This window comes from Eublepharis macularius, chromosome 9 (assembly GCF_028583425.1).
Source record: "Eublepharis macularius isolate TG4126 chromosome 9, MPM_Emac_v1.0, whole genome shotgun sequence".
Classification (NCBI taxonomy): Eukaryota; Metazoa; Chordata; class Lepidosauria; order Squamata; family Eublepharidae; genus Eublepharis; species Eublepharis macularius.
Window position 1 is genome coordinate 29,905,349 of NC_072798.1, and position 26,653 is coordinate 29,932,001.

General features: G+C 44.4%; 1 protein-coding gene across 1 annotated transcript; it reads left to right on the forward strand.

Moving 5' to 3' along the window:
- The first annotated feature begins 8,709 nt into the window (after positions 1-8,709).
- Positions 8,710-9,408, forward strand: ASCL1 (achaete-scute family bHLH transcription factor 1). The gene has a single exon (XM_054989336.1). It carries the CDS (start codon positions 8,710-8,712, stop codon positions 9,406-9,408), a length of 699 nt encoding a protein of 232 aa, XP_054845311.1.
- Positions 9,409-26,653: the final 17,245 nt, after the last annotated feature.

Consider the following 26,653-nt stretch of genomic DNA (forward strand, 5'->3'; position numbering starts at 1 on the left):
ATGTTACTGTCTGCTTGAGTCTTTTCTTCTTTTCCATGTCCTGGCACACACTTTCCAAGGCTCAGCAGGGAACAGTATAGGGAAGAACTTCCCACTGACTAGGTAAGGCATTAAAAAACCTGTTGGTCTCTAGTGGGGCAGGTTCTTCAATGGCTTGGCAAAGTGGATGGAGTACCTTTTGGTCCGCCTGCTGTTATTGTGCTTTGTAATCTGCCTGCCCTACCGCATGATATTTGGTGAATTGGGGTGTATTGTCTGTGAATACTGAAAGCCACATCCTGGATAATTTGGTTTTAACTTTTGAATTGTCATTATATTTTTATCTTATTTTGTATTGTATTTTTTATCAAATTGTATTATTATTACTGTTGTGACTGGCCCTGAGCCTGCTTGCAGGGAGGGCGGGAAAAATTAATTACCCAGCATGAGCAAAATTGTAAGATAGATGTGTACTGGATACATTGCAAGAGTTGGATTTTGACTGAGGAGAGTTGGCTATGAGTGCCTGTTTAATCACAAAGTAAACTGAATGGCTTTGGGTCAGTTGTTATTTTGCCCTCTGACTTTTATCACAGGATTGTTTCAAGGGTTAAAATGAGAGTGGGACATGTATGCAACTCTGAACTCTTTGGAGAAAGGGGGCAATAAAAATACAATTAATAAAAATGCTATGAGGACTATGCAAGTTGCAGCATAAATCCAACTATCCCACCTTCAAAGCACACCAGTTTAATCATATATGAACTGGCTGTTAAAAGGGCACATTCTGTGTGTGCCTGTGAAAAGGATTGCCCTTACTTTGCTCCTGTGCCTTTTAAAAGCAGTCTGATATCAAGAGATTTAGCAGGTGCAGAAATAGAATGAGGAAGAAATGCTTCCTTGCCTTATTATAATTTTTTTTCTTTTTGGAACAGAGCCGCTAGAAAAATTAAAAGTAGGTGGACTGGCCACCTTGCAAGCAACACGCACAGGCGCTCTTCTCCCCCACTGATCTTCCACAAGCCAGCCAGCCAGCCCTTCCCCTTTTACTTCTGGCTCTGTGACAGCCAAGCAGAGGATGCCAGAGGCTTCCCGCAACTGCCTCCTCTAAACAGAGGGAGAGAGGGAACTGCCTGCCATCATATGGCTGATGCTCCACTATTACATTTCTAAGCCTTATCAAATATTTTAAGCTAATAGTAAGATCAGGTTTTTTTAAGGAACAGATTTCACATAGCTGTTATAATTTTTAAAAAACTTACGCTTAATACTGCAGAATGTTGGATTTATGGGGATAGCTTTAAATTATTTTTAATATATTTACTTCATTTATACCCCGCCTTTCTCCTCAGGGACCCAAAGCAGCTGACATCATTCTCCTCTCCTCCATTTTATTCTGACAACACCCTTGTGAGGAAAGTTACGCTGAGAGGGTGTGACTGGCCCAAGGTCATCTTGCGAGTTTCCATAGCAGAGCGAGGATTTGAACCTGGGTCTCCCAGATCCTAGTCTGACCTAGGCCTTCTACTTTTATCTTTCCCACCCTTAATATTTAAGCAGGCGCTGAGGGTTAACCTTCCTTCCTTGCATCTAACCCATTGGCAGCACAGCCTTTGGCAGACCTGCCCAGGACTGTGTCAATTGTTTTCTGAGGCTGGCCCCAAGATGGATTCAGGCTTCTGCTAGGAAATGTCTCAAAAAGCCTGGAAGAGTAAATGAAACCTTATACCTCTGTCATGGATTTTGACTTTAACACCTTAAGCAGTTATCTGAGTTAAGAAATCTTTGGTTGTCCAGTCCAATCCAAGGTCAAGTTGGAAACATCAGTCTAATCAGACTGAGATGACAGTATTTGGCAAGACAGGCACTTTCTCCAATGGTGAATTACTTTTTCTGATGGAGAAAAGTATTTTTTGTTGAAAGAAGTGGTGGAAGACAATCATACGATTCAGTTCTTCGCCTCTTGTTTCTTGGCTCTCCGGGGAAACTGAGTGGCCACTATGTCAAACAGAATATTTGGATAGATGGTCTATGGCCTATGTGGCAGGACAGCCATTTCAGCAAAGCACCTCTTATATTCCTATGCTCACTGCTCTTTGTGATAGACATTAAGATGGATACCCATCCTTTGGATTTATTTACTGGGCAGTGAGCCTATGTTAAGGCTGACAATTTTGATGCTTAAAGGATGTTGAGTTCAACTGTTTTAAATTCTAGCAATGTGTAGGATGCAACCCATTTGAGACAAATGTGGGTTATGAGTATTTACATTTTTTTAAAATCCACGTTTCCAAAAACGTTGCACTCACATATTACATTTGGAAACATATTAGGTATATGCCTGAAATTGTATTATATGAAGCAACCTTACTCTCAATGGTGTTTGGTGTAGTGGTTAAGAGCAGCAGGACACTAATCTGGAGAATTGAATTTGATTCTTCACTCTTCCACTTGAAGCCAGCTGGGTGACCTTGGATCAGTCACAGCTTCTAGGAGCTGTCTCAGCCCCACCCACCTCACAGGGTGTTTTGTTGTAGGGATAATAATAACATACTTTGTAAACTGCTCTGAGTGGGCATTAAGTTGTCCTACATGGTGGTATATAAATCATATGTTATTATTATTATTAAAGTAGTTTGAAGTATGCCCTAAATGTTATGTGAATTCCACTGAAGATAATCCAATGAATCTACCATCATGGTCAAGAAACAGTTTTGCTAAAATGAAGTGTGTTGGGGATGGAGTTTAAATGTTTGAATCCATTTAAAATCAGCAAGGTGTGAAACAAAAAGCAAAAAGGAAGTAGGTAACATAAATGTGGCCATTGTGGGATAAAACCTAAAAAGGTGATTGAACTAAATAACCCACTCTTAAGATACTGCATTAGGTGAGCCAAAAGGACAGTGCTGCTTGGCTAATATAAGGTCAAAAATCACACAGTTTTTGTCTACCCAAAGTTAAAAAGACTACTTAGGTCTACTGGAGCTACTTAAATGCATGATTAATTCTCCAAGTGAAATTGATGGGCTAAAAAAAGGGTTTAACTTTTTGCTGGATAAAATTCTATGTTATTACACCACAGTACCCATTGCCTAGATTATGTAAGCAATGCAGGTAAGTAAGGCATTGCAAAGCATTTCCAAGTGACTGTCTAAAGAAGGCTTAACATATTTAATGTTCCTTTAAAATGTGAATTACATATTTAACATTGTATTTTAAGTTCCAATTAAATCAAACTTTTTTTAAAAAACCTTGAATTTACTTCAGTGGAGAGTTTGCACATTCCTAAGTATGAGCAGAGACCTGCCTCTTCCTGTGAAGTGAATGGATAAATACTTACGGACAGGTGAGTGAGACACAAAGGTTTACTGACTGGTGGTACATTTGTACTTATGATCATGTCCTCTAATTGGAAATGAATGAAAATTTGAACTGGAAACAAATACAGCACACTTGGGCTAGGTTCACAGTTATGGGGCCACTGGCTCTGTGAAAACCTTGTTCCCTTTCTGACCTATTATTCTTCGCTCATCTCACTTAGCTTAAATTTTTGAGCTTTCCAAATAAAGACACTAGCGATTATTTATTTATTTATTTATTGTCCACCTTTCTCACTGAGATTCAAGGCAGATTACACAATGTAAGTCAATACAATCAACAACTGGGACTTTTTGCCAAATGTGTTGGCACAGGACAAGTATTATTTCTCCAACATATTTCTTATGTTTTTCCCCCCTCTACATCTAGTTAGCAGGCGGACTCTCTATTTACAGGCATCTTAGCTGGCTATGCTCCTTCATGTTTCAGTAAGCTCAAGCTAGAATACTGTACTGCACTACATTACTACACTAGGCTGCCTTTGAAGAAGACCAGGATGCTGCTGGTGGTCCAAAAGGCCGCAGACCAATTGTTATCAGAACCTCAGGGTCTAACCCACAAGCCCATGCCACTCCTATTCTAAGGTCCCTTAGCTGACTGGCGATTATTTTCCAGGTCCAATTCAAGGTGTGGGTGCTCACTTTTAAAGCCCTTCCTGATTTGGGGTCCATATACTTGAACAACTAGCTCTTGCTGTATGTCACCATGTGGCAGCTCCATTCTTCCCAACAAGGTCTATTATTTGTACTCCCATTGTCTAATCATGTCCGATCATGGTCTGGGCTTGGGTTTTTTCAGAGGCTGCTTGATGCTTCTGGTACAGCCTTCCACAAAATGTTGCCGGGGGGGGGGGGCTCCTGCCCTCCTGTCTTGGAGGCTTTAAGACAATTCTAATTCAATAATGATTAAATGAATCTATACAAAATAATAATAAATAATAACAACATTCAATTTATATACCGCCCTTCAGGATGACTTAACATCTACTCAGAGTGGTTTACAAAGTATGTTATTATTATCCCCACAACAAAACACCCTGTAAGGTGGGTGGGGCTGAAAGAGCTAGAAGCTGTGACTGACCCAAGGTCACCCAGCTGGCTTCAAGTGGAGGAGTAGGGAATCAAACCCAGCTTTCCAGATTAGAGTCCCGTGCTCTTAACCACTACACCAAACTGGCTCTCTAAAGTGCCAGAATAAAGTGGGCATTTTTGCTTGAGTTATAAACTGAACAATCTTTTTTGCAGCAAATAGCATTTCATTTAAGTAGGATTTTTAACAGTGTGCTTCCACTTCTAATAGTGGAGAAAGGCCATTGTTCAGCTGTATAGCACATGCTTTGCACCTAAAAGATCCCAAGATGAAACTCTTCCATTAAAAAGAACTGACATGTAGCAGGACTAGGAAAAAAATCACCAAGTAATTGGACCCCGGACACCCAGAAAGGTTCATAACAAAATTAGAATTATAACCAGGCACTCAACACTATCTGATATTATACATTGGCTCTCCAAGGGTGGGAAACGTATTGGAATGTGCATTTTAAGTCATAACAATACTTGCCATAACACTGAGGCTATTCTTTATTTTATTTAGGTTTTGTGTAAAACATTTCTGTTCTGCCCTTCTGCCCAAATAGGGTTCCCTAGGTGGCAAACTTCAAAACATTTCAGTGTTAAAACATTTAAAACACTGAAACAGCATTTAAAATGAGGTGTATATAAAATATTTAAACAAATTGCTAAAAATATATAAACATACAAACACATAACCAGGCAGGAGAGCCAGTAACAGTTACTGGGGATACTCCAAGCAAACCAAAAAAAGTTTTCATTTGCTGGTGGAAGACAATGATAGATGGAGATAGAAAAATCTCCCTGGGGAGGATTCCAGAGTTTTGGCACCATGACCTAGAAGGCTGTTTCAATGGCTGCTGCCACCCGTCTAACCTCAGATGGCGAGCAGTGCCTCTGAAGATTACCTGAATAGATGAGAGGGTTCATATGGGAAAAGACAGTCCTTCAGGTATGCTAGCCTCAACCCATATAGGACTTTAAAGGTCAGCACCTTGAATTGATCCTGGAAGCAAATTGGGAGTCAGTGTAGATGGAACAAGACTGGAGTGATATGGTCTCTATGACCTACTCTACTCAACATTCTGGTTGCACCATTCTGTACCAACTGTAGCTTCCAGGCAGTCTTCAAGGGCTGACCAAATAGAACACACTGCAGTAATCTAATCTAGATGTGACCAGGGCATGTACCACAGTGGAAGTATCTCTTGCCCCTCATCCCCTAGAAGGGCCACCCCGGCTCACCAGATGAAGCTAGTGAAAGGCACCCCTAGCCATTGCTGCCACCTGTTTATGCAACAGGAGGCACAGGTCCAGCAGCCCCCCTAAGCTACGAACCTACTCTTTTATGGGGAGTGTAAGCCCATTTAAAAGAGGAGATATTAAACTTTTGCCCTACCTGTAGCACCTCCATATTATCAAGCTTGTTTCAGTTTGTTAGTCCTCATCCACCTCCAGGCACCCGTTCAGTTTCTATGTCATTCCTGGGAGCTGCTGAAAGTGCAAGGTAGAGCTGAGTGTCACCCACACATTGGTGGCAACTCAGCCCAAATTTCTGGATAACCTTTTCTAGCAGCTTTTTGTACACATTAAAAAACATAGGGGATGACAGAATGTTGTGAGACCTCGTAGTCTAGAGGCCACATGGCAGAGCAGCAATTCCCCAGCACTACACCCTGAAACCACCACAGAACAGTGCCTCCCAGTCCAAATCTTGAAAGGCAGTTCAGAAGGATACCATGATTTATGGTATCAAAAGCCACCAAGAAATCCAGAAGTAACAGGGTCGCACTTTCCCATCCATCTCCTGGCATAGTTCATCCCTCAGGGTGACGAAGGCAATTCTAGATTCCCCTGACCAGTTCTGAAACCAGATTGGAATGGATCCAAACAACTGGCTTCATTCTGGAATCGTTGAAGTTGGCCAGCCACCACTTGTTCAATCACCTTGCTCAAGAATGGAATATTTGAGACTGGACAGTAATTATTCAACTCTCCTCCACACCACTGCCCACTTCAAGGCAGGAATGGCCACTCCCTCTCTCAGGATGCCAGTTACTGTCTCCTGGACCCAGTATGCCAGCCCCCAGCCCCAGATTTAAAAAGCAGGGGATGGCAAAAATGTATGCGCAGGTGATAGGTTTCAAGTAGGAAAAGAACTAGTAGTTCCATGAAATATATTCAGGCAAACGATGGTGTAATGCCAACATTTCCACTGAGTTCAAATGTAGAAGAATTTTTTCCCCATAGAAAGGAGCAACCTCCCCCACCACCCAGGATTGCACTGTGAATCTCTCCTCCCCTTGCCCCTTTTCACACTAACCTCTACACCATACTATCCTTGGCAGAACTCACCTCTGGGCCCAAAGGAAATCCTTAGCTCATGATACTGCTGTTACTAGATCATGAGTGAGGTTACAAAAGAAGAGGGAGAGTAACTATTTTTCAGTCACTTATCTGAAAGCAAGCAAAGTGTAGAGGCTAGAGTCTTGGACTAGGATCCAGGAGACTCCAGGTTCAAATCCCTACTCTGCCACAGAATTTTGCTGGGTGACCTTGGAGCAGTCACACACAGACACAGCCTATCTCACAGGGTTGTTATGAGGATAAAATGGACGAGAGGAGGAGGATGTAAGCCACTCTGGGTCTCATTTGAGGAGGTGCTCCAATCCTGTTTCTCAGAAATAAGTTCTATTGAGTTCAATAAGATGTAATTCAAAATTAAGTATGCATAGGCATGCACCAGACAAGAGAAAAGGGTAAGATGGTATGTATCTAGCTGAAAAGACAGAAAGGCATGGTATGGGGAAAAAGAAACCTGAAACCAGTGGAAGATAGAGAAGAAGAGGGCTGAATGGGGGGTGGGAGAGATGGAGGTTGGGGAAAGATTGTTCTGTTACAAATGCCATTCATTGGTTGGTAGTAACCCTGATATTCTCTTGTACCTAATGTCATCCACAAACTCCAAACCCTTCATCAGATATTGAGCAGATAATTCCACACCCAAGGCAAGTCACCATCACTACATAAACTAATCCTCCTGATAGCAATTTCATATGCGATGCTAAGGAAGCCTCTCTTTTTTAAAAGCAGGAATGTATCAACAGAGAATTATTCAAGAGCGGTAGGAGGGAAAGACTTATTTTCCAGCCAACGTTAGTTTCATATTAGAATTAGCAAGCCTGGGAAAGGTTTAGAAAAACTACAAATGCAACTCATGGAAAAGACTGTAGCTTAAAGGAGTCCACTCCGCTTGCAAAGCATCCCTCATTTTTGAACTTGGGAACCGCGGAGAGTTCTCCAAACAGCTGCACCACCTCAGCACATTCCTGCGATATCCCCCAGCGCTTTCAGATGTGGTTCGACTTTTCTCCCTCCGCACCCCAGCCTAGACGCCTCTTTGCTTCCCTACTCCAATGTTTCTCCTCAAGAAAGTCTAGCCTCAGGTGCGGCCACATCCCTCCGCACCCACCGTCTGCGCTAGGAGAAGCGGCCACGGGTTCTCCTCACGCCAACTCCTTAACTGTTGGCGCGAGCGACGCCTTCCCGCGTCTTCCCCGCGAGGCTAGCCCCTCACCCGTTCCTCCGCACCCCACTCATCCATTCCGCCTCCTCCCAAGCTCAGCCAATCAGCGCTGGCTGCGCGCTGTCTGGTTTCTTTCCCCTCCCTCAGCCCCATGAGGTGGCCCGGCCCAATTGTTTATTCAGCGGCTGGGCCAACGGCACGCGCCTGGCGCACGCACTTGCAACAACAAACCTTGGAAGGGGAGCGACGGGGGGAGGGCGGCGCAAAGGCGGAGTTGGGTCCAGCGCGTGTGCGTGGGGGTTTCTCCCCGTCTGCGGGTGTGCGCGTTGCGCTCTCCCCTCCATCCATCCATCCATCCCCCCCACCGCCCCGCGCGCGTTGAAAAGGCAGCAGCGCTCCTCGGCTCGCGGCCACTCACCGCAAAGCTGGGGAGTGTGGAAGGCGCAAGGTGTGCGTGAGGGGACGCGGTGGCAGCTGGAGGAGAAGAAGGCGGGGGGGGGGGAAATAGTGTGACAAGGAGGGGGCCGCCAGCGGAGCTCCGGCCGCCCCTTATAAGAGCGACGCTCTGCGCGCCTTTTTGGCACAAGAGGCTTCGCCAAGCGGGCTGCGCACACGCGAGCGCCACGAGCCTCCTTCGGTTCCAAAGAAAGGGGAGGAGGGAAAGCCGGCGGTGCCCTCGGAGCGGAGCTACCTCCGCGAGGCTTTTTCCCCCCTCCAGCCCCGCCGCGCGCCTTTCCTCCAACGCGCGGCCGCCCAATGGCCAGCGGCAGCCCCGCCAAGATGGACAGCAGCGCCAGCCAGCCGCCGCCTCCCCCGCCGTTCCTGCAGCCCGCCTGCTTCTTCGCTGCAGCCGCGGCGGCGGCCGCCGTGGCCGCCTCACAGAACGCGCAGCAGCAGCAGCAGCAGCAGCAGCAGCTGAGCCCGGCGGCGGCGAGCGGCCAGCCCTCTCCAGGCGCCTCCAAAGCGCCCGCTGCGGCTGCGCCGAAGCAGCAGCCGCAGGTCAAACGGCCGCGCTCGTCCTCGCCGGAGTTGATGCGCTGCAAGAGGCGCCTCAACTTCAGCGGCTTCGGCTACAGCCTCCCTCAGCAGCAGCCGGCGGCGGTGGCTCGAAGGAACGAGCGGGAGAGGAACCGCGTCAAGCTCGTCAACCTGGGCTTCGCCACGCTGCGCGAGCACGTCCCCAACGGCGCCGCCAACAAGAAGATGAGCAAGGTGGAGACGCTGCGTTCGGCCGTCGAGTACATCCGAGCCCTCCAGCAGCTGCTCGACGAGCACGACGCCGTCAGCGCCGCCTTCCAGGCCGGCGTCCTCTCGCCCACCATCTCGCCCAACTACCCCAACGACATGAACTCCATGGCCGGCTCGCCGGTCTCCTCCTACTCGTCCGACGAAGGCTCCTACGACCCCCTCAGCCCCGAAGAGCAGGAGCTGCTGGACTTCACCAACTGGTTCTGAGAGGCGCGCGGCCCGCTGGCCTTTGGCCTTGGCTCTGCTGCAGGTGGGACTGGCTTCGGTGCTGGGCGGGTGCACCCTGGGCTGGGAGCCGGGGAGAGGAGGGGGAGAAAACGGATCTTGGCTCCTTTCTAGATGGAAAGGAAGGAAGAGTTTGTGGCATGTTCACAATGGCGCTCTCAGCTGCGCAGGGCTGCTCCAGAAGAGTGACATACACAAAACCAGCAAAGGTCCCAGCCCCAAGGAGCTTACAGTCTAAAATTCAGCAGCCACAGGGGGAAAAAAAGAGGACAGCAGAAGCAAGAGTCAGGGGATGCAAGTAGGTGGCTGTTTCAGTAAGCGCTAAGGACCATATTCCATTCACATGAATGAGAGGTGAGATCCAGAACCCACTGAAGGCAGTGGCACATCTCCCCCTTGATTGGAATGGCTGTGCACCAAATGTTTGAGCAGCAAGTCACAGAACACCTTCTCTGGGATAGCCCTGTGGAAACTAACCTCAGTAGGTTAGATTGTAGCTTGTCCTCCTGACATCTGAATGATGGGACAGGGAAGGGAGGAGTGTTCTGGAGTAATCTTACAGTGCCACCCTAAGCAGTTACATCCTTCTACACCCATTGACTTCAGAAGACTGTCAGTGCAATCCATAAAAGTTATTCCAGGCTAAGCCTGTTGATTTCAGTGGTCTTAGACTAGAGTAACTCTTCTTAGGATAGGATTGTTAGACTGTAACACTGCTTAGGATCACACTGTCATTTGAGGTGGGGCTGCAAACCACCAAAAACTCTAGAAGTAGCCCACCATTCAGCCAACTGGCGGGAGCATCAGTGAGGCTGCACTAATCTCATGGGTTTGTATGTTACAACCTTATTTGAAGTTGGATTTATGCTCTTAAGAAAGCACTTAATCTACAGTAGGCCAGGAAAATTCTATAGGCTTTAACAAGAATCTCAGAGAAACTAGTTGGTGGCTTGTGGTTTAAGGCCCCGTAAATGTAATCTGTTACAAATATTTCTGTCTTGCTTCTTCCACATATTGCTTGCACAACAATATTTTAAAAACCATATATAGAGCAAAACACTCTAAACTGCATAAGCGGATACACTGGGATCCCTCCCAGCTTAGCAGCCTAATCCAATACCCATTCACTACAAAGGAAGTGCCATTGATTTTTAACAGAACTTTGGACCCGTACATTATATCTACGAGGACTTGTTTCCATCCCTGTTCTGATAGCAGGCATACCCGACATCAATAGAGCTAAGACTTGGGGTCATAAGCACACTGGCTGATCAACAGTGAGTTAATTTATAGTCTAGGAGCTGTGCATAGAACTGAAGCTTTTCATTGGTCATAGGTTCCACTGAAGTCAGTGGAAGTTTTACTTCTAAGTAAGTTGTGTCATATTTTACACAGTTTCAAATAATTCATTTTAACTCCTTTGTGAAGCTGGCAGTGCCTGCCAACCAGTCAGTTGACCCTATCTGAATGCTAGCCAGACATTTACTGCTCTCTCTGGAAGTTGCCTCCTTTCTTTTCTTTTAAGCAGTGATGCTGACCTCTCTCTCTCTCCCCCTCCCCTTCCTTATGTTGTTACAGGACTGGTTGCAAAACTATTGCCTCTTACTACTTTTCCCCCCTTCCCAATATGGAAAGGAAAAGGAAAAGTCATACAGTGAAAGCACAAGAGGTTGGACTGTCTCTCCAAGAAAACTGAAGCACTCTGATTCTGCCTTTGCACTCCAGGCCATTCCAAGAGACCCAGACTGCAATCTTATGCACTCTTACTGGTAGTAAGCCGCATTGGGATTTACTTCCATGTAAACACACGTAGGTGAAGGCTGTACAATGGGGCTTAGAAGCTGCAGGGGGCCAGGAAGTGAGGGAGCACCTATCTGCTTGGTCCCAATCTCATAAGCAAAACAGCACTGCCTGTATCGTATAAATCTTCTACGTAGCAATGATGAGCTTCCCTTCTTGATGAAATAAATTCAGTATTCCCCCCCATCTTTTTTTTGATAGACTGGTTTGTTCATTTCTCTGAACAGAAATTGCAGTATGAGCTTGTTTACTCAGAATTAAGCCCCATTGAGTTCAGTGGGATTTATTCTGAGGTAAGTGACTTTAGGATTGCAGCCATGCAGCCCATTTCTAATGATGCTTACCAAATTCAGTGGAACTTAATCGCAAGTATCATTGTGGCTTTGGTTGCCTAACGTTTTTGAAGATTTTGAAAATCAAACTTATGCTATATTCAAAGAATCCTTTAATGTGTCTCCCTCACCCTTTGTCTACCTTTGACTTTCCCTCCTACCACCACCCCCATCAGAAAATGCTTCCAATTTTTTCCTGTGAACTTTTTATTATATAAAAATCTATTTGTATCATTCCTAACCAATTTTGGGGATATATTAAGCTATTTTTGTATATAAGAGAGAGAAATTTATAGACTTTTTTTGTACAAATGGTTTAAAATGTGTATATCTTGATACCTTTTTAAAATATGTAATGCTTATTACCTCTTCATATCTAGATGCGTAGTCAACATGACCTTACAATTGCCATGTTTTTGTTATATGGTTTTGTAAAGGACTTGGAAATGCCTCCAGATGTACTTTAGCACCAATGTGTCTTACTTTTTTATAGAAACTTTGCTAATGTATTAATAATGTTATTAAACAATGTTCAGAGTGAACAAAGTTTATGCAGCTATTGTCCAAACGCAAAATGGTAGCTATTTATTTTACAAGCTGCTGCCTTTTGAAGAAAAAAAATACTTTTGCCACTGCCTTTTCATGCTGTTTTATTACAAACTTACAAAAATCCTGTATAATCATGTTTTATACAAACTAGTTTGGTAATAAAACTTGTTCATTTAAAACAGTGTATTCCTGGTTCTTCTGCTTGTCTTGTGAGCTATTTATTTCTGCCATTCATTAATCATATATAAGAGAAGCCAAATGTAGGGTGGAGAGAACCACTTTTAGGGCCTGTTCTATGTGTGTATATTTGGATGGATAGGATTTAATACATGCAAGCCTGCAATGGTTAGTCCCTGCCTTTCTGTCTTGCAAACTGGTACTAAGAGAGGCCCACGTTTCATTGTCTTTCCTGTTAACTGCTGCACATTTGAAGAATTTCCCCTAAAGAATGAATCTTAACAGAGAGGGCGCTCTTTCCCCCGTCTTCTAAGAACTCTATCCACCTGATCGCGTAGGGTGTACACAAGAGAAGAGGGAGGGGTTTCATGGGGAGAGGAAGCACATAGTTCATGTCACTGAACTGCTTAATTGTCTAACATACTCTCAATGTTTATGAACCAATACACATAAAATCTTGTAAGATAAGTGGTTCGGGAAGGAAAAATGAACTCAACTAAGTAATGAAGCAGAAATGTATGTCTGAGATTGAAGACATGGATCTTTTAGACTTTTTTTTTTTTACTCTTCCCCAATGGCGTGATCTGCTTGTAAAAGTACCCAATTACCAAGATTCAAAAAGAAATTGGGCTTTTTTTTTTTTTGGCTAACCTCCTTGTCAGTTAGCAAAGACGTGACCAGAATTCGCCTCTGGTTCATCCCCCCTCCCCCCGTTTTCTCCCTTTCCGTGCTTAGCTCCTCCCGCGTCGCTTGCAAATTCAGTTTGCGTGCACCAAACCAAGCGGAAAGCAAAGCGCAAAATGAATCTTAACAAAAAGAGAGCGAGGAGGTAGCTAAAAGCATCGTGCGTATCTTCAAATGTAGTTTGCTTTTTTTTAAAAAAAGCAATCCTATTTTTATTTGCACGCGATTAATTAAAGCAGAGCGTCTCCATGCATTTACTATAGCGGAATTTTATTTAATTTGTCAGAATTCCATTGTCATCATGCATTCAGACTATTAGCCCGCCTCCCCAAATAATATGCTGTAAGATTGGGAAGGGAAGCAAAAAAGAAATCCCTTGATCTCCCATTACTACAATACAAATACTCACTGTTTTAACCGGTCGTGAAAGTATTGTTTGATTATGAAAATTATAACGGTTATCTCCCTTCGCGCCGCCCCCTCCCTTCTCCCAAGGCGGCTCTGTTTTTTGTTTGTTTGCCCACTTTTGCAAGGGTGTAGAGATAAGGTATGCAAAGAAAGTTTAACCAGCAATTTATGGCTGGAATATACCATTAGCATAATCTTTCATATAAGATGAATTTCCTTTCCTTGTGTGTACAGGTGTTCTCCCCCCGCCCCCCGCCCCCAATCCCGTGCATAGTAAATATCCAGGCTACTGAAAGAAGGGAGAAAGTTGTGGGGTGACTGTTGCTTGAAACACATACACATACAGAGCAATTTTACTGAAGCTAGGAAAGGGCAAAGCAGGATTGAGGTAAATCTCATTACATCTGCTCTAATCGCTTAGCAACACGAAACCTTTTCTTGTGCTAGGAGGCAAGCTATTCAGGGGCTCTGACAAGCCGAATTCAGCATTAGTAAACTCCATAAATCAGGAGAATCTACTTTATCACGCTCTAAGTTTTGAAACCACTCAACCGGTGCTATAAAAAAACAGCAACGCAGCAATGCAGGTGGAGGTTGTTTGGCGGTTTAACGGGGAACCGTGCTTTTTTCCTTTTTATAGGCGGGCAATGCATCTTGACCATGTTTTTTTTTTTTTTTTTAATCCCGTTTCTAAAGAATGGCTGTGCTAACAAAGATGGAGCAATTCAATAAATGCTCTTTGAAATGCAGGAACAAAACACGATCCCGCGCAAGCCCAGAGGCTGCAGCGTTTCACACAAGACATCGGAGGTTGTATAACTGGGTGTGCAGGATCCGAGTCGAAGCTAGAAAATAGGCGACAGGAGCCACCGCACGCGGCTAAAGCCCTGTGCGTTTCTTTTGGAGACCATCGAAAAGAGACACAGAAAGCCAAGCAATATGGCTTGTTGTGTCTGAGTCGTCCCGAGCACTTTTGTGTGTATGTGTGTGTGACAAAAGCGAAACAGAAGTTATATGGAGGGTGATGTGTACACACCACTTCAGAGAGAGCCTCAGCCGATTGGAACAGTTTGGGGTCTCAAAGAAAGGATCTCAACTCTCTTCTTCTTGGTTATAAATCCTGAAGCAATAACAGGGGCTAAATTAACCCAGTACTATAGGGCGTGGAGTGCAGGGCGCCATCAAAGTAGTTTGGGGAAAGCAAGCAGCTCCGTTCTCATTACATTTTTAGCTTGCCCTCCCTCCAAGGAGCTCGGAGTGGGTACCTGGTTCTCCCTATGTTGTGCCCGGAGAGCCATCATGGACCAGTTCTCTGCCATAAAATTCCTCCTCACCTCTTTGTTGCTGTTGGCAGAATGCATAAAGTGGCTCTGCCCCCCCCCTTAGGAAACTGTTACTTGTGCATGAGTAACCAGGTCCTCAAAGTCATTCCTCTTACCCTTTCTGTGAAGCACCAGGCCGATAAAATAACCCCACATAATCAACCGAATTTGTAATTTCGGGCACTTTTACAGAATTTATGGGGGTGGAGGTCAAGGAGAAGTATGACAAAATATCTCACGAGTTTCTTTAGAAAATGGTGGCCCAGGGAAGCAGAGTTAAGTGCTCTGGGGGAGAGAAGACCCCACCCCCTTAAGATGACTGGACCAGGCTGCACAGAATGATGGAAGTTGTTAAACATGCAAAAGAGGGGGAGAATCTAAACAAAAGAAACATTCTCACCTCCTGTGAAAGTGTGCATCTGGAGCCAGGCATCTGAGATGGGCATTGACTTCTGTCACCAGAAACATTTTTTTTAGAATGAAACATTTGACTACCCAGAGATCTGTAGGAATTTGGCTTGAGGTAGTGAATAAAGCTGGAAGACATTTGAGTATGTCAACCCCCCACCCCCACCCCACAACATACATTTGTCATAGGGATTTATTAAAGATGTTGAACTTTTAAAAAGAATAGGAGCATTTCTGGGTTGTTGTTTTTAAGAGGACAGTGATGCTGGAAGGGGGTAAAGGGATAATTTAATGAAGTTGTTTAGTTGGGGAATGTCTTCATTCTAAAAGGATACAAATTTTGGAAGTTAGTAGTAATAATAACAATAGCAGTAGCAGCATGCGTATATACCGCCCTTCTGGACAGATTAGTGCCACACTCAGAGCAGTGAAGAAAGTCAATATTATTATTATTGCCCCCACAATACAACTTAGGAGTGGCTTAACTGTCTGCAGAGTTCATGGCAGTAGTAGGAGCTGAACGTAGGAGCTGAACTAGTATAGTTCGACTGACAAACAGCTGTGGTTCTCAAAAGCTTACGCCTCAATAAAATTGGTTAGTCTTAAAGATGCGACTAGACTTTTTACTATTTTGCAACTAGACTAACACAGCTAGCTCCTCTGGATCTAGTATAGTACTGACTTGCAGCCCAGCCACTTAACCAGTATGCTCCACTAGCTGTCTGGAGTGTGCCTTTCAGATGCTAACCCTTCAAAAGAAATCAAAAGCAGGCTTGGGTTCTGGAACTTTCTGTTATGAGGAAATCACTCCTTTCTCATGCATTTCTTTGACAGCTTGCCTGGAAATGCCAGGAAGGCTGTCTGCCACTCTGAATTAACCTAAAAGAGATTATTATATATTTAATGAGTTTTTATTGCTTTAGTTAAACAGTTTAAGCCGCATTGAACACATTACACAGCGCTGGGAATAAATCGTTTATATATATCAAGGCCTGTAAGAACCAAAGCACCCCTCCAATGGTGAAGGGGACCCTCGTTTCTTTCTGGGAATACTATCCATTGCTCCCATGTTACTGGTGCACCTCAGCATTTCCCCCCCCCCCAACAATGGCAGTGCTTTACAAACAAGAAATAACTATTCTAGGCCTCAGCCTTTCCTCCTTTGCAGGTTGCTTTTTCTTTAGTTGGCTTCCTTAGCTTTGCAGGGCAGAAACAAAGCTGACTGCCTCCTGCCTACAGAAGGCAAGGAGTGCATGTGTTGAAGACTTGGACGTGGAAGCCAATTTTGTTCCTGATCTGACATCTGCACTTTCCCCTGTGTCTGAACCAGCTCCAGTCTCCAGTGATGTTTCAGGAGATGATCTGATGGAGATGCTTTACATCTTTCAGTGGCTGACAACCACCTTAATAACAACAGAGGTGGTTGCCAATCTCCAGGTGATGGCTGGAGAGCTCCTGAAATTACACCTGATCTCCAGGCCTCGGAGATGTTCCCCTGGAGAAAACGACTGCTTTAGAGGGAAGACTCTATTGCATTATACCTCATTGAGGTCCCCCCCCCAATCCCCACCCTCTGCGGGCTCCACCCTCAATCTCCAGAAATTTCCCAACTTGGAGCCAAGCTACAATTTAGGGCCAAGCTACACATGATGAATGACACTTGAACGGCAAGTGGATTGAGTGGAGGGCAAGTGAACAGGGAGAAATACACTTGCCATTCAAGTGTCATTCGTCATGTGTAGCTTGGCCCTTAGAACGCTTGGAGATGCTCGATAAGTGTCTACGTTCTAAGCTACGTTGCCGCCCGTGCAGGACCTTTCCACCGGGTGCCTGAGACACACCAGTAAATTTTCTCTCTCCTTCAGCAATACTTCCTTGCCAGCCTTCTCGGAGACCCTGATTACTTCGTTACCTTCCCTACAGACTGCATGGCTGCGCTCCTTTGATGCTCAGGACTTATTTCTGAGCCAATGGGCAGCGGGGCTGGCCCGGCCTCTCCGAATCATAACAAGGATTTGGATTCCGAGCCTCCCCACCCTTTCCCTTCCCTTTGATGCAGGTGGACGGTCTTTTCGGTCTTTTCTTTTTGTGTGGCAACAGTCAATTGGCGCAGGTTAACAGGCACAGCAGGCAACGGGTTGTGCCGCTGCGCCCAAGCAGAGCAAGAGCACGTGTCGTGGGTAATGTTTTATTCGCGCTGTATCCCATCCCGGCCGGTCCTCGGCGCTGATTGGTTGCAGGCATGCGCCCACTGTCATCTGCGCGCGCCCCGGCCCCGCCCGTCTAAGTGCTGCCCTTCAGATAACGGCGATCTGTTGACCCGATTATTAGAAAGGAAGGTGGCGGTTGCGGGATGGGGAAGCGCGCGAGCGCCAGGGTGCCTCGGGTGATCATCACGCCCTGAAGTGGCGCGATCAGGCGCCCAGGCTGGGAGTTTGCACGGGCCGTGTAGCGCCACTGGGCTTTAGGAAAGCGCGGACCCAGTGCGAGTGGATTCCGTCCAGCCTTTGATTTGCTGCCTTTGTTGGGTGGAGCGGGATTCATGGGGGAGGAGAAGGCGGGGAAGGGCGCATCTGCCGGAAGCGAATTTGCCAGCCTCCAGGTAGGTCCTGGAGATCTCCCGGAGTTACAACTGGTCTCTAGACTACAGTGATGAGTTCCCCTGGAGTAAATTGTTGTTTTGGAGGGTGGACTATGGCTTTTTTTGCAGGAGCCATTTTTGTCGCGTTTGGCCCCATACCTCTCCGGGTTTTCTTCCGAATTCCGGGTGATTAACTCTCCCACCAGATTTCAATGCTGCGTTTCAAGAGTTCTCTTCCGAGTTTTTTGCCTGCGGAAGAGAATCCTTGAAACAGGGCATTGAAATCTGAAGAGGGAGTTAATCATCCGGAATTCAAATTCTATAATATTCAAATTCTACAAGTGGGAACCCACAAAGACTTGTGGGCTGTGCCTCCCCACTGTTTCCTTCTATCCTTTCCTAAAAGGCCTCATAGCTTCTCATTTCCTGTCTCCTCCTCTCCTTCCCACCCATGAGTCAACCAACCTTTATCTCCTGCCCTCCCATCTTCAGGCTCTGGCAGCTTCTACCTAGGAAAACTACGGCCTAGTTGCATGGTGCCAGTTGCTTGGCCAACCCAATTGTGCAGCTGGGAACCTACAAGGACTTTTGAGGTACTCATTTTCTGCATATCTCGCACCCCACAGCATTTCCTCTTTCCTTCTTCCAGGCAATCCACATATCATCATCTTTCTCTGCTTCCTTCTCTCCCTGCTTTCCCCTCTATCCACCAACCTAACTTTTATCTGTCCCCCCTTCTTTAGCTATATTTATTACTTATTTATTGTATTTATACCCACCTTTCTCAGGTAAGTCATGTGGTAGCAAGCTGCCTGATGGTTCCTGCTAGGCCTGGCCCTGTTGAGTCCTCCCTCAAAATCCAAAACAGCCCTGTAAAGGGCCCTGCCCCCTCCCCCTTCCTGTTACTGACAGAAACCAAGCCTAGAAGGCTGGCAAAGCTATTGTGGTTGCCTAGCAAAAGCCATTGAGGGCATCTTTTTCTTAAAACTACAGGTGCTTCTTTTATTATTTTGAGTTTTTCTTTTAAAAACATTTTTTTAATTTCAGATTTTTCTACAACCTAGGGCATTTTTCAGGTTTGTAGAAAGATCTGTCTTGTTTGTTCACAGCTCCAGTCTCTGGATTTAAGTATCCTCAGATTTGGTTTGGTAGAGAATTAGATATCTTGATTTCTAATCCAAAATCCCATAAAATGAGACTACAGAGAAATATCCATGGTAGTTTTTGAGGCACAACTAGCCAAGAGACTTGTGGCATCTTAAAGATAAAGACATCTCTTGTGTCTGAGCTTTGTCAGATGCATCTATGTCTGTTTGCATTCAGTGAAAGAGTCTATGTCTTATGATCATTTAGGCCCGAAGAAAGTTGTTTGAGGATGAACCAGCCAAAGTTAAGCATTTCTAAATTGCCCTGATTTCTGGAGAGGCTGGCTGAGCTGGGAGTGTGAGATATTGTGGTTCTGCTCTTACTTGAGTGGCTGATTCCAGAAGGTGGTGCTGGAAGATTGCTGCTCAGCTCTGTGGCATTTGGGGTCCTGTGGAGAACCATCTTGTTCCCCATGCTGTTTAACAACTGTATGAAACCACTGGAAGAGATCATCAGGGGATTTGGAGTAAAGTGCAACCAACCTGTTGGTGATGCCTAATTCTGTTTCTTCTTAACTGCTGAGTTGAGTAGTTTTGTGGAAATCTTGAACGAAGGCTTTGGAAAGGTAATGGGAAGGTACTGAGGGTCAGGCCAGTGAAGACTGAGGTGCTATTGGTCAATGGGGAAGCCTCTCAAGGACTGAAGAGTCCACCTGTTCTGGAGGGAGTTGCACTCACCATGAAGGTTCATAACTTGGGAGTGCTCTTGATCCTGGCTTACACTTGGAGGCCCAGATCTCCTCTTTGGCACATAGTCCCTTTTTTCAGCGTGGACTGATATTTCATTTATGGCCATTCTTCAAAAAGCATGATCTGGCCTCAGAGATCCATGCTCTGATTTTATCCAGGTTAGATTACTCTCATGTGCTGTATATGAGACTGAAAATGGTCTGGAAACTTCCGCTGATTCAAAATGTGGCAGACGGGCTACTGTCAGGGATTGGTTACAGGGATTGTAGAACCCTGGTGCAGAATGATCTGCACTGGCTAGCTCTCTGTTTTCAGGCAAAATCCAGAGTGCTGGCTTTTACCTTGAGGGCCCTCAATCATAATCTGCCTCCCAAGACCTACTTTCTGTACCCTACCATTAGAGATGACACAGCCGACAACCAGTGACAGGCCTTTTTCAGCAGTGGCCCCTTGCCTGTGGTATGCCCTTCTTGAGGTTTGCCTAGTGCCCACACTACTCCAGGCTAGCATATATACACTGAAATAAATATTCTCCAAACTAGGTGCTAAATTTTGCAGGCTTGTAATTAAGAGTTTTTGCTCTGTTTGTCAATTTATGCTGCTCATTTTATGCTGGTTTTATGCCCTGGCTGAGTGTCTACTATTGGGTTTCAGTTATATATATATAGTTATAGTTATGCTTTTATTATGTTCTGATTTTTTTGAGCTGCCTCTGGCAGATTCACTGGACAGGTGGCATTGACATGTTCTAAACAAACAAACAGGATAGTTAAACTCAGATTTAATCCTTCCATTGAAATCAAAGAGATATTTAAAAGCCCTTAACTTTGGCTGGATTATGTCTTTAGATTTTAAACTGACTCTTTGCTCAGTTTTGCTTTTTTAAAAAATAATAGAGTCACACTTTCCCATACATTCAAGAAAGAATTTGGCTCAAAATGATGCCCCCCCCACTCCAATGTCCTCCATTATGTTTTGACTGTGGGATTAATAATAATCCTATCTGAACAATTACCCCCCAAAGTTGTGCACCCATCACTGATACAGGTCCAAAGATTAATTTTCTTGATGTTCAACGTGATGAAAGTTATCTCTTTCATAGAATAAAACAGTTTGTTCCATTGTCTGCTTGCCAGCTTTGCAATTTGTTGAGAAAAAAACCCAGCTAGTCTTCTGATCCAACTCAAAGGTTAGTTAAAAGACAAAAATCAGTTTTTTTAAAAAATCACAAATAGTGCTGTGCCCCTTCCCTTGGTAGAAGAGATGAGGAGTCTCCCATTTCAGTGCTAGAGCATTTTGTTATGCTGTTCCTTGTCTACATCAGAATTTCACATTAAAGGCTAAGAAGAAAAGCGGCAACAATTAGGGGTCGCTTGTCAGAAAACATTAACGCCTTCCTCTCCCAGCCTGTCAAGCATGCTGGAAATGAAAAACTGCCATAACAAATCGCGCCTCCACCTCTGTGGAAGCATTAGAAGGCAAGACGGAGGCAAAGAGCTGAGTGTGCAGGTGGAGAGATGGGAGAATCAGTGGCACAGATTTACCTATCCAGTTGGGAAGAGGCTGTGGCTCAGAGATAGAGCAGAAGGCCTCAGGTCCAGTCTCTGGCATCTCTAGTTGAAAGGGTCTCCAGTAGCAGCTCCTGGGAAAGAGCTTCCCTGCCAGAGGTCTGGTCAACTTCTGCCAGGGGCAGACTGGCCATTTATCTTTCTGGGAAGTTTCCCCCCCCGGGGGGCAGTGTCCTGCAGGGCTGCTGGTGGAATCCAGGATGAAGCAGAGCCAAGACTCAGTAGCTGTGCCAGTGGTTCAGGGGCCACACGACCCAAACCTGGCCAGTGGCACTAATAATGAGTATTGCTCCTTCCAGCACAGCGGCTCTTGGGCCATTCTGACTGCCCAGTCTGTCTATTGCTGGTCAGAATCAGTGATGGGCTAGTGGTCTGACTTGACAGAAGGCAGCTTAATCTATTCAACAATAATCAGTGCAGTCTATATTTTGCTGAAGTCACTAGGTTAAATCCTACCAGCTTTTCTGCTGGTAAAAAAGGAAGAAGCCCTTTTTGACAATTGAAAATGTGTTTGGGGGTTCATGTGATTTGTGTGGAGTGCGTGGGATGGGGGCTGTAGTAAGGAGGAAAACTGCATTTAAACAAGGCCTTTCGTCTTTTGAAAAGTTCATGTTATGCTGAAATCTTAACCAAACTGAATTTTCAATGCAATCCTAAACAGAGTTACTCCAGTCTAAGCCCATTGAAATCAATGGGATTAGACTGGAGTAACTCAGTTTAGGATTGCACTGTTTGTCTCTGAAGCATGTGAATATTTTCAAAAGAAAACGCTCTTGATTTTTTGTTTAGAATTTATTTTTTAAATATTCTTATCTCCCACATGTCTTTGTGCTTTTGTTTCTCCCCACGCTCCGATAAAAGTTCTGTTTCACTGTGCTCAGTTATCCGTATTCTATCTAAGATAAAAAAGAAAAGCATGAAATGATGTAAATGAAAACGGAAGCCATTTTGTCAGGACTAAACTCTGAGGGGGTACATTAAAACTCTGTCAGTTGGTCTTGGTTGGTTTAATTTTTTTGTTTCCGGTTCCAAAGCATTGCTAATTAAATGGGGATGACATTTTAAAATAAAAGCAAGGCTACCTGTTTGTTCAGAGAACAACTCAGAGTCAGAACTATAATATTAACAAGGCCAGTGACAAAGCCTTCTTGGTGTAGTGGTTAGAGTGTCAGACTAGAGTCTGAGAGATTCAGGTTGAAACCCCTGCTCTGCCATGAACCTTGGCCCAGTTACTCTCTCTAAGGCTACTTTACAGGTTTGTTACTAGGAGGATAAAATGGAGGACAGAAGACAAATGTATGTCACTCGGAACTCATTGGAAGAATGATAGGCTAAAAATGTACAAAATTATAAAATAATAAATAAATGTCCCTTGCTTTATCTAGATGACAACATTATACATATCTTAAAGCTGTTCCTTGCATTCTGTTATATGCTGGTGTGACCAAAATAGAACTCAGGTTGTAGTTATGCAGATAAGAGCAGGTTTGGGTCACCAGAGAGCAGGCTTAGGCATTCACCCCAGTGCACTCCTTTATTTCCTCACATGGTTGCAATTCATTTGCAAACACTATATTTGGAGACACATTTGTAGTACGGACAAAATCTACCCTCCATCCCTAATACTAGGTGGTCTGTCCTTCACCAAAAAGGATCCCAAAAAGAGTGCAATGAAGGAGGTGCAGGATTTTTACAATGTCTCTCTATACCTTGCTATAATGACAGGCTGTTAAATGGTATTTTGTATTTTCTCATTTAGGAATGAATGTAATAATGTTCTGTATCTGCAGAACAGGGCACTGAATGTCATTTTCAGGATAACTCTTATACAGATAGAAGCAAGATGAGTATAAGTGAAAAGAGGGCAAGTGAATGAATCTGTTAAAAGCTAGGAGAAATCTGGGTTTGGAGGGTCTGGTTGTATGCTTGCAGCAGCCAACCAGGTTGAGGGATAGTGTGGACAGGTTGCATCGAGCTTGGGAGGCTGCTCTGCTTAGTCACTCTAAGAGGGTTAGAAAAGTATGTGCAGTTCTTGTTGACAAGTATATTTAGCCATGGAGGAGATATCTTGTCTTACCTTGTAGGTAGGAGTCTGGGCATGTGGCATTTAAAGATGTTCTAGAGAAACAAGACCTCAACAATCAAGAAAACACATCCTTAAGAAGTCTGACAGAATTATCTAAGATAACACAGAATTAGACTGCAAGCACAATATAGCTCAGATGGCATGTTTCGGAGGTGGAGAAAAAAGCTGGAAGGACCAAATCACAGCAAGAAGGGTAGGGGGATCCTTCCGTTCCCAGTCCTGCTCCATACAGTTCCCCCCAGTCAAGCACATGTAGTAGACTCAGGCAGGGCCTAGCAAGCAATGCATGGTTCAGCACAGGAGCTGTCCAATAGTACTAGAAGCTAGTCCAAAGCTAACCACTGGCAAATAAGGGCTAGCAAAGGAGCTGTCCAGACAATTGGTTTATTATTGTTGCATTAGCACTTCCCAGCTTCTTCAGAATATTCTTATAATTTGTCAAATTGCTCCACCCTTCTTGGTGTGCTAGCAGGGCCTGGATTCTGACAGTGTGTCACACCCTCCTCCCAAGCATGATAGGCTGCAGACATCTGCATCTTCTAATCCAGGCCTTGGCTCAAACACATGGCTGTCATTGCTCTTCAGGCCCTGGGTGTGGGATGTGGGGGTTGGAAGTGGATGGGTCCAGCTGAAGTTCTCCTGATTCATTGATTATTCTGGTTCCCTGTGCAGAGCTTCATTCTGGGTAGTGGTCTACTGCAGGGGCTTCCTTTGGAGTGCCTGGAACCCCTGAGGTTTCTGTGTTGGGTGTGATTTGGTCTGGTGTGTGTGGGGGGCTCTTCTGAGAAGGGACAGGTCCTGACAGGGGTGGGGGTGGCAAGGCTATCCCAAGATACTCCTTGCCTAAAGGAATAAAAATGAGAGTGCTGACAGAAGGATGGAGAAGAGAACGCAGCTTCTGCAAAGTTAGTCTGATATGAGGCGCAAAGACTAAGACAAGCTTGTGTATGATATCACATTATTTAGAATGGTAAAAGGATCAAAGAGGATCTCTCCAAACTGGGCGATTAACCAACAATGTGGTAAATGATGTTCAATGTAAGTAAGAGGCACATAAAAAAATCCCTAACTTTAAATATATGCTAATGGGTATTGAACTGATTGAGTGACTGACCAGGAAAGTGACCTTATTATTGGAAATGATAAAATCTTATCACTGGAAATGTTACAGAAAAGGCCAATACCAAAATGACTTATAGGTTAGGCAACCTTCTGTGAGGAATGGCTAAGCAGTTTAGGCCTTTTCAGTTTAGAGAAAATATATCTATGGAAGGTCAGGATCGAGATGTATAAAATTATACATGAGGTGGAGAAAATGGATACGGAGTACGTTTTCTCTCTCCCCCTCCAATATTAGAACTTGTGGGCACCCACAGAGGTTCATGAGCAATAGATTCAGGATAGACAAAAAGAAGGATTTTTGCAGTTAATGAACTTGTGGGATTCACTGCCCCAGGAGGTAGGATGCCAACTGGTTATGCCAGCACTGTGCTGGAGGTCTGCGATGCATCAGCATCAGGGGCTTTGTGACACGCCCATATACTACTATGTAGGTCTAGCACGTCTGTCTGTCTATTTTGCTAGCTAGCTATCCTCTGCCCCCAGCAAGCCCATCCTTTATGATCAGCACCATTGTGCACTGGATTTACTTTGCTTTCTTAGCAACATTGCAGAGCTCAACAAAGACTCATTCATGCATTTTGTATGACTGCTTCCTTTTTGATTTCTGACAACAGGTGGAATCTGCTGCAGGCAACCACACCCATACATATATCCTGAGGACTATAACAGAATGGGTGTTCACATATCCATTTTATTTACCGTATTAAAGAAATTGCACAAAAGATCTTCAAAATGAAAAGTTTTTTCCCCGCCACTAACACAAGGCTTCTTCTTTCTTTCCAGCTCAACATCTCATCATGTTTGTGTGTGTGAGTGTGTGTGTGGGTTTTGGGTGGCCTGTGGAAATTGATTTACGAGTCAACCACTTTCCTCTTTTCTGGCTATCTCTCGGTTGAGTGGTTTCTAGGCCTCGGCCCTTTCTTTCACTCAAGGAGAATAAGGTTGTCTATGGAAGAGGTCAGCATTTCAAATTGGTGGAGTTCAACGCCACAAATGACATAGAACTGACAAGAAAAGACAGGCAGTTTGTGGAGGGAGGGGGGATGGTCATAAGAGCGCATAGGCCTGGCGTGGGGCTTCTGCGTTCTGATGGGGCTTGGCACCCAAATGAATTAAATAACAGGCTTAAAGACTATTGAGGGAAGGGTTGAATGCAAATCAAAGATAAGTAGAAGTTTTCTTTCCTAAAAGAGGGATGATTTCCCCCCTCCTCCTCCCCTTAGCTCTTTCCATATCTGTGCAGGCAGAGTCTGCATGTTAAACATGATTTAGCAGGCATTATTCGGGGAAGGCTTTTCATCAGGTTTCTGCAGAGATTGCCTATCTTGGCCTGTGATTAATGATCCGCTGTGCAATTTGGAGCCTATAATGACTCGACAATCCACACACAAACTATATAGTCACATTCCTTTTGCAGATTTGCCAAGCTGTTACCAAGGGGCCCACAGCCCAGACGGATTGTTGGAGAGATAGCTAAGCATTTCAGCAAATGCCATTCTGCCCTTATCTTGCTGAGGAGTGTGTTGGGCAGCAAGCTCATTTACAAAATTCAAAGCCCCAGATTTCAGTGGTTTCTTTCTTTTGCTTAAAAAAAACACACACAAAAAACCCCAACAAAATCGGGACTTGAAATAATTGTTTAAAAGGCTGGTAAGAAAAGACCCCGGTGTATGGCCTCTTAGTGATTATGCCGACAAAATACTGTCTTTGTTTCCAAATTTCAAATCTGATTAATTGAGGCCTAATGCTATTAATGCCATTTGAAAGAGAAAAGTTAATCTTTCAAAGCCTGTGGCATCAACAGAAACTGAAAATCTCAGCAGATTTCAAAATGCATGAGCTTTATTATAATTTCACTTTTAATACTTGAGTAGGTTGTAACAATTTCATTAAAATGTTCATTTAATTTTATCAACAACCAGCTTTTAAATATTGTTTCTATGAAAAAAACAATCCAGGAATCTTAAAGAAGGATTGTACCATATCATTACATTTTTTGGTACCATCAGATGAAAATGCTTTGAGTTGTAAAGATCTTGTTCAGGAAAACGGAACTTGCTTTACCGAAAAAGGAAAGAGGGAGGCATGAGGAGTTACAGTTTCCTTCCTTCCTTCCTTCCTTCCTTCCTTCCTTCCTACCTACCTACCTACCTACCTACCTACCTACCTACCTACCTACCTACCTACCTAGTTTAAACATTTGCACCCCAGAAGGCTTCAGACTGATACCAATATTTAAAATATCTTTGTATTCCCTAAACTTTAAACTACTAAATACATAAAATAAGAAACAGACCTCTAAAATACATAAAATAAGAAACAGACCTCATTTTTGCCAGATAGATATTTGTCCAA

Bases quoted from the DNA above. Each gene is read 5' to 3' on its own strand.
- ASCL1 (XM_054989336.1), top strand. From the start codon at position 8,710: ATGGCCAGCGGCAGCCCCGCCAAGATGGACAGCAGCGCCAGCCAGCCG.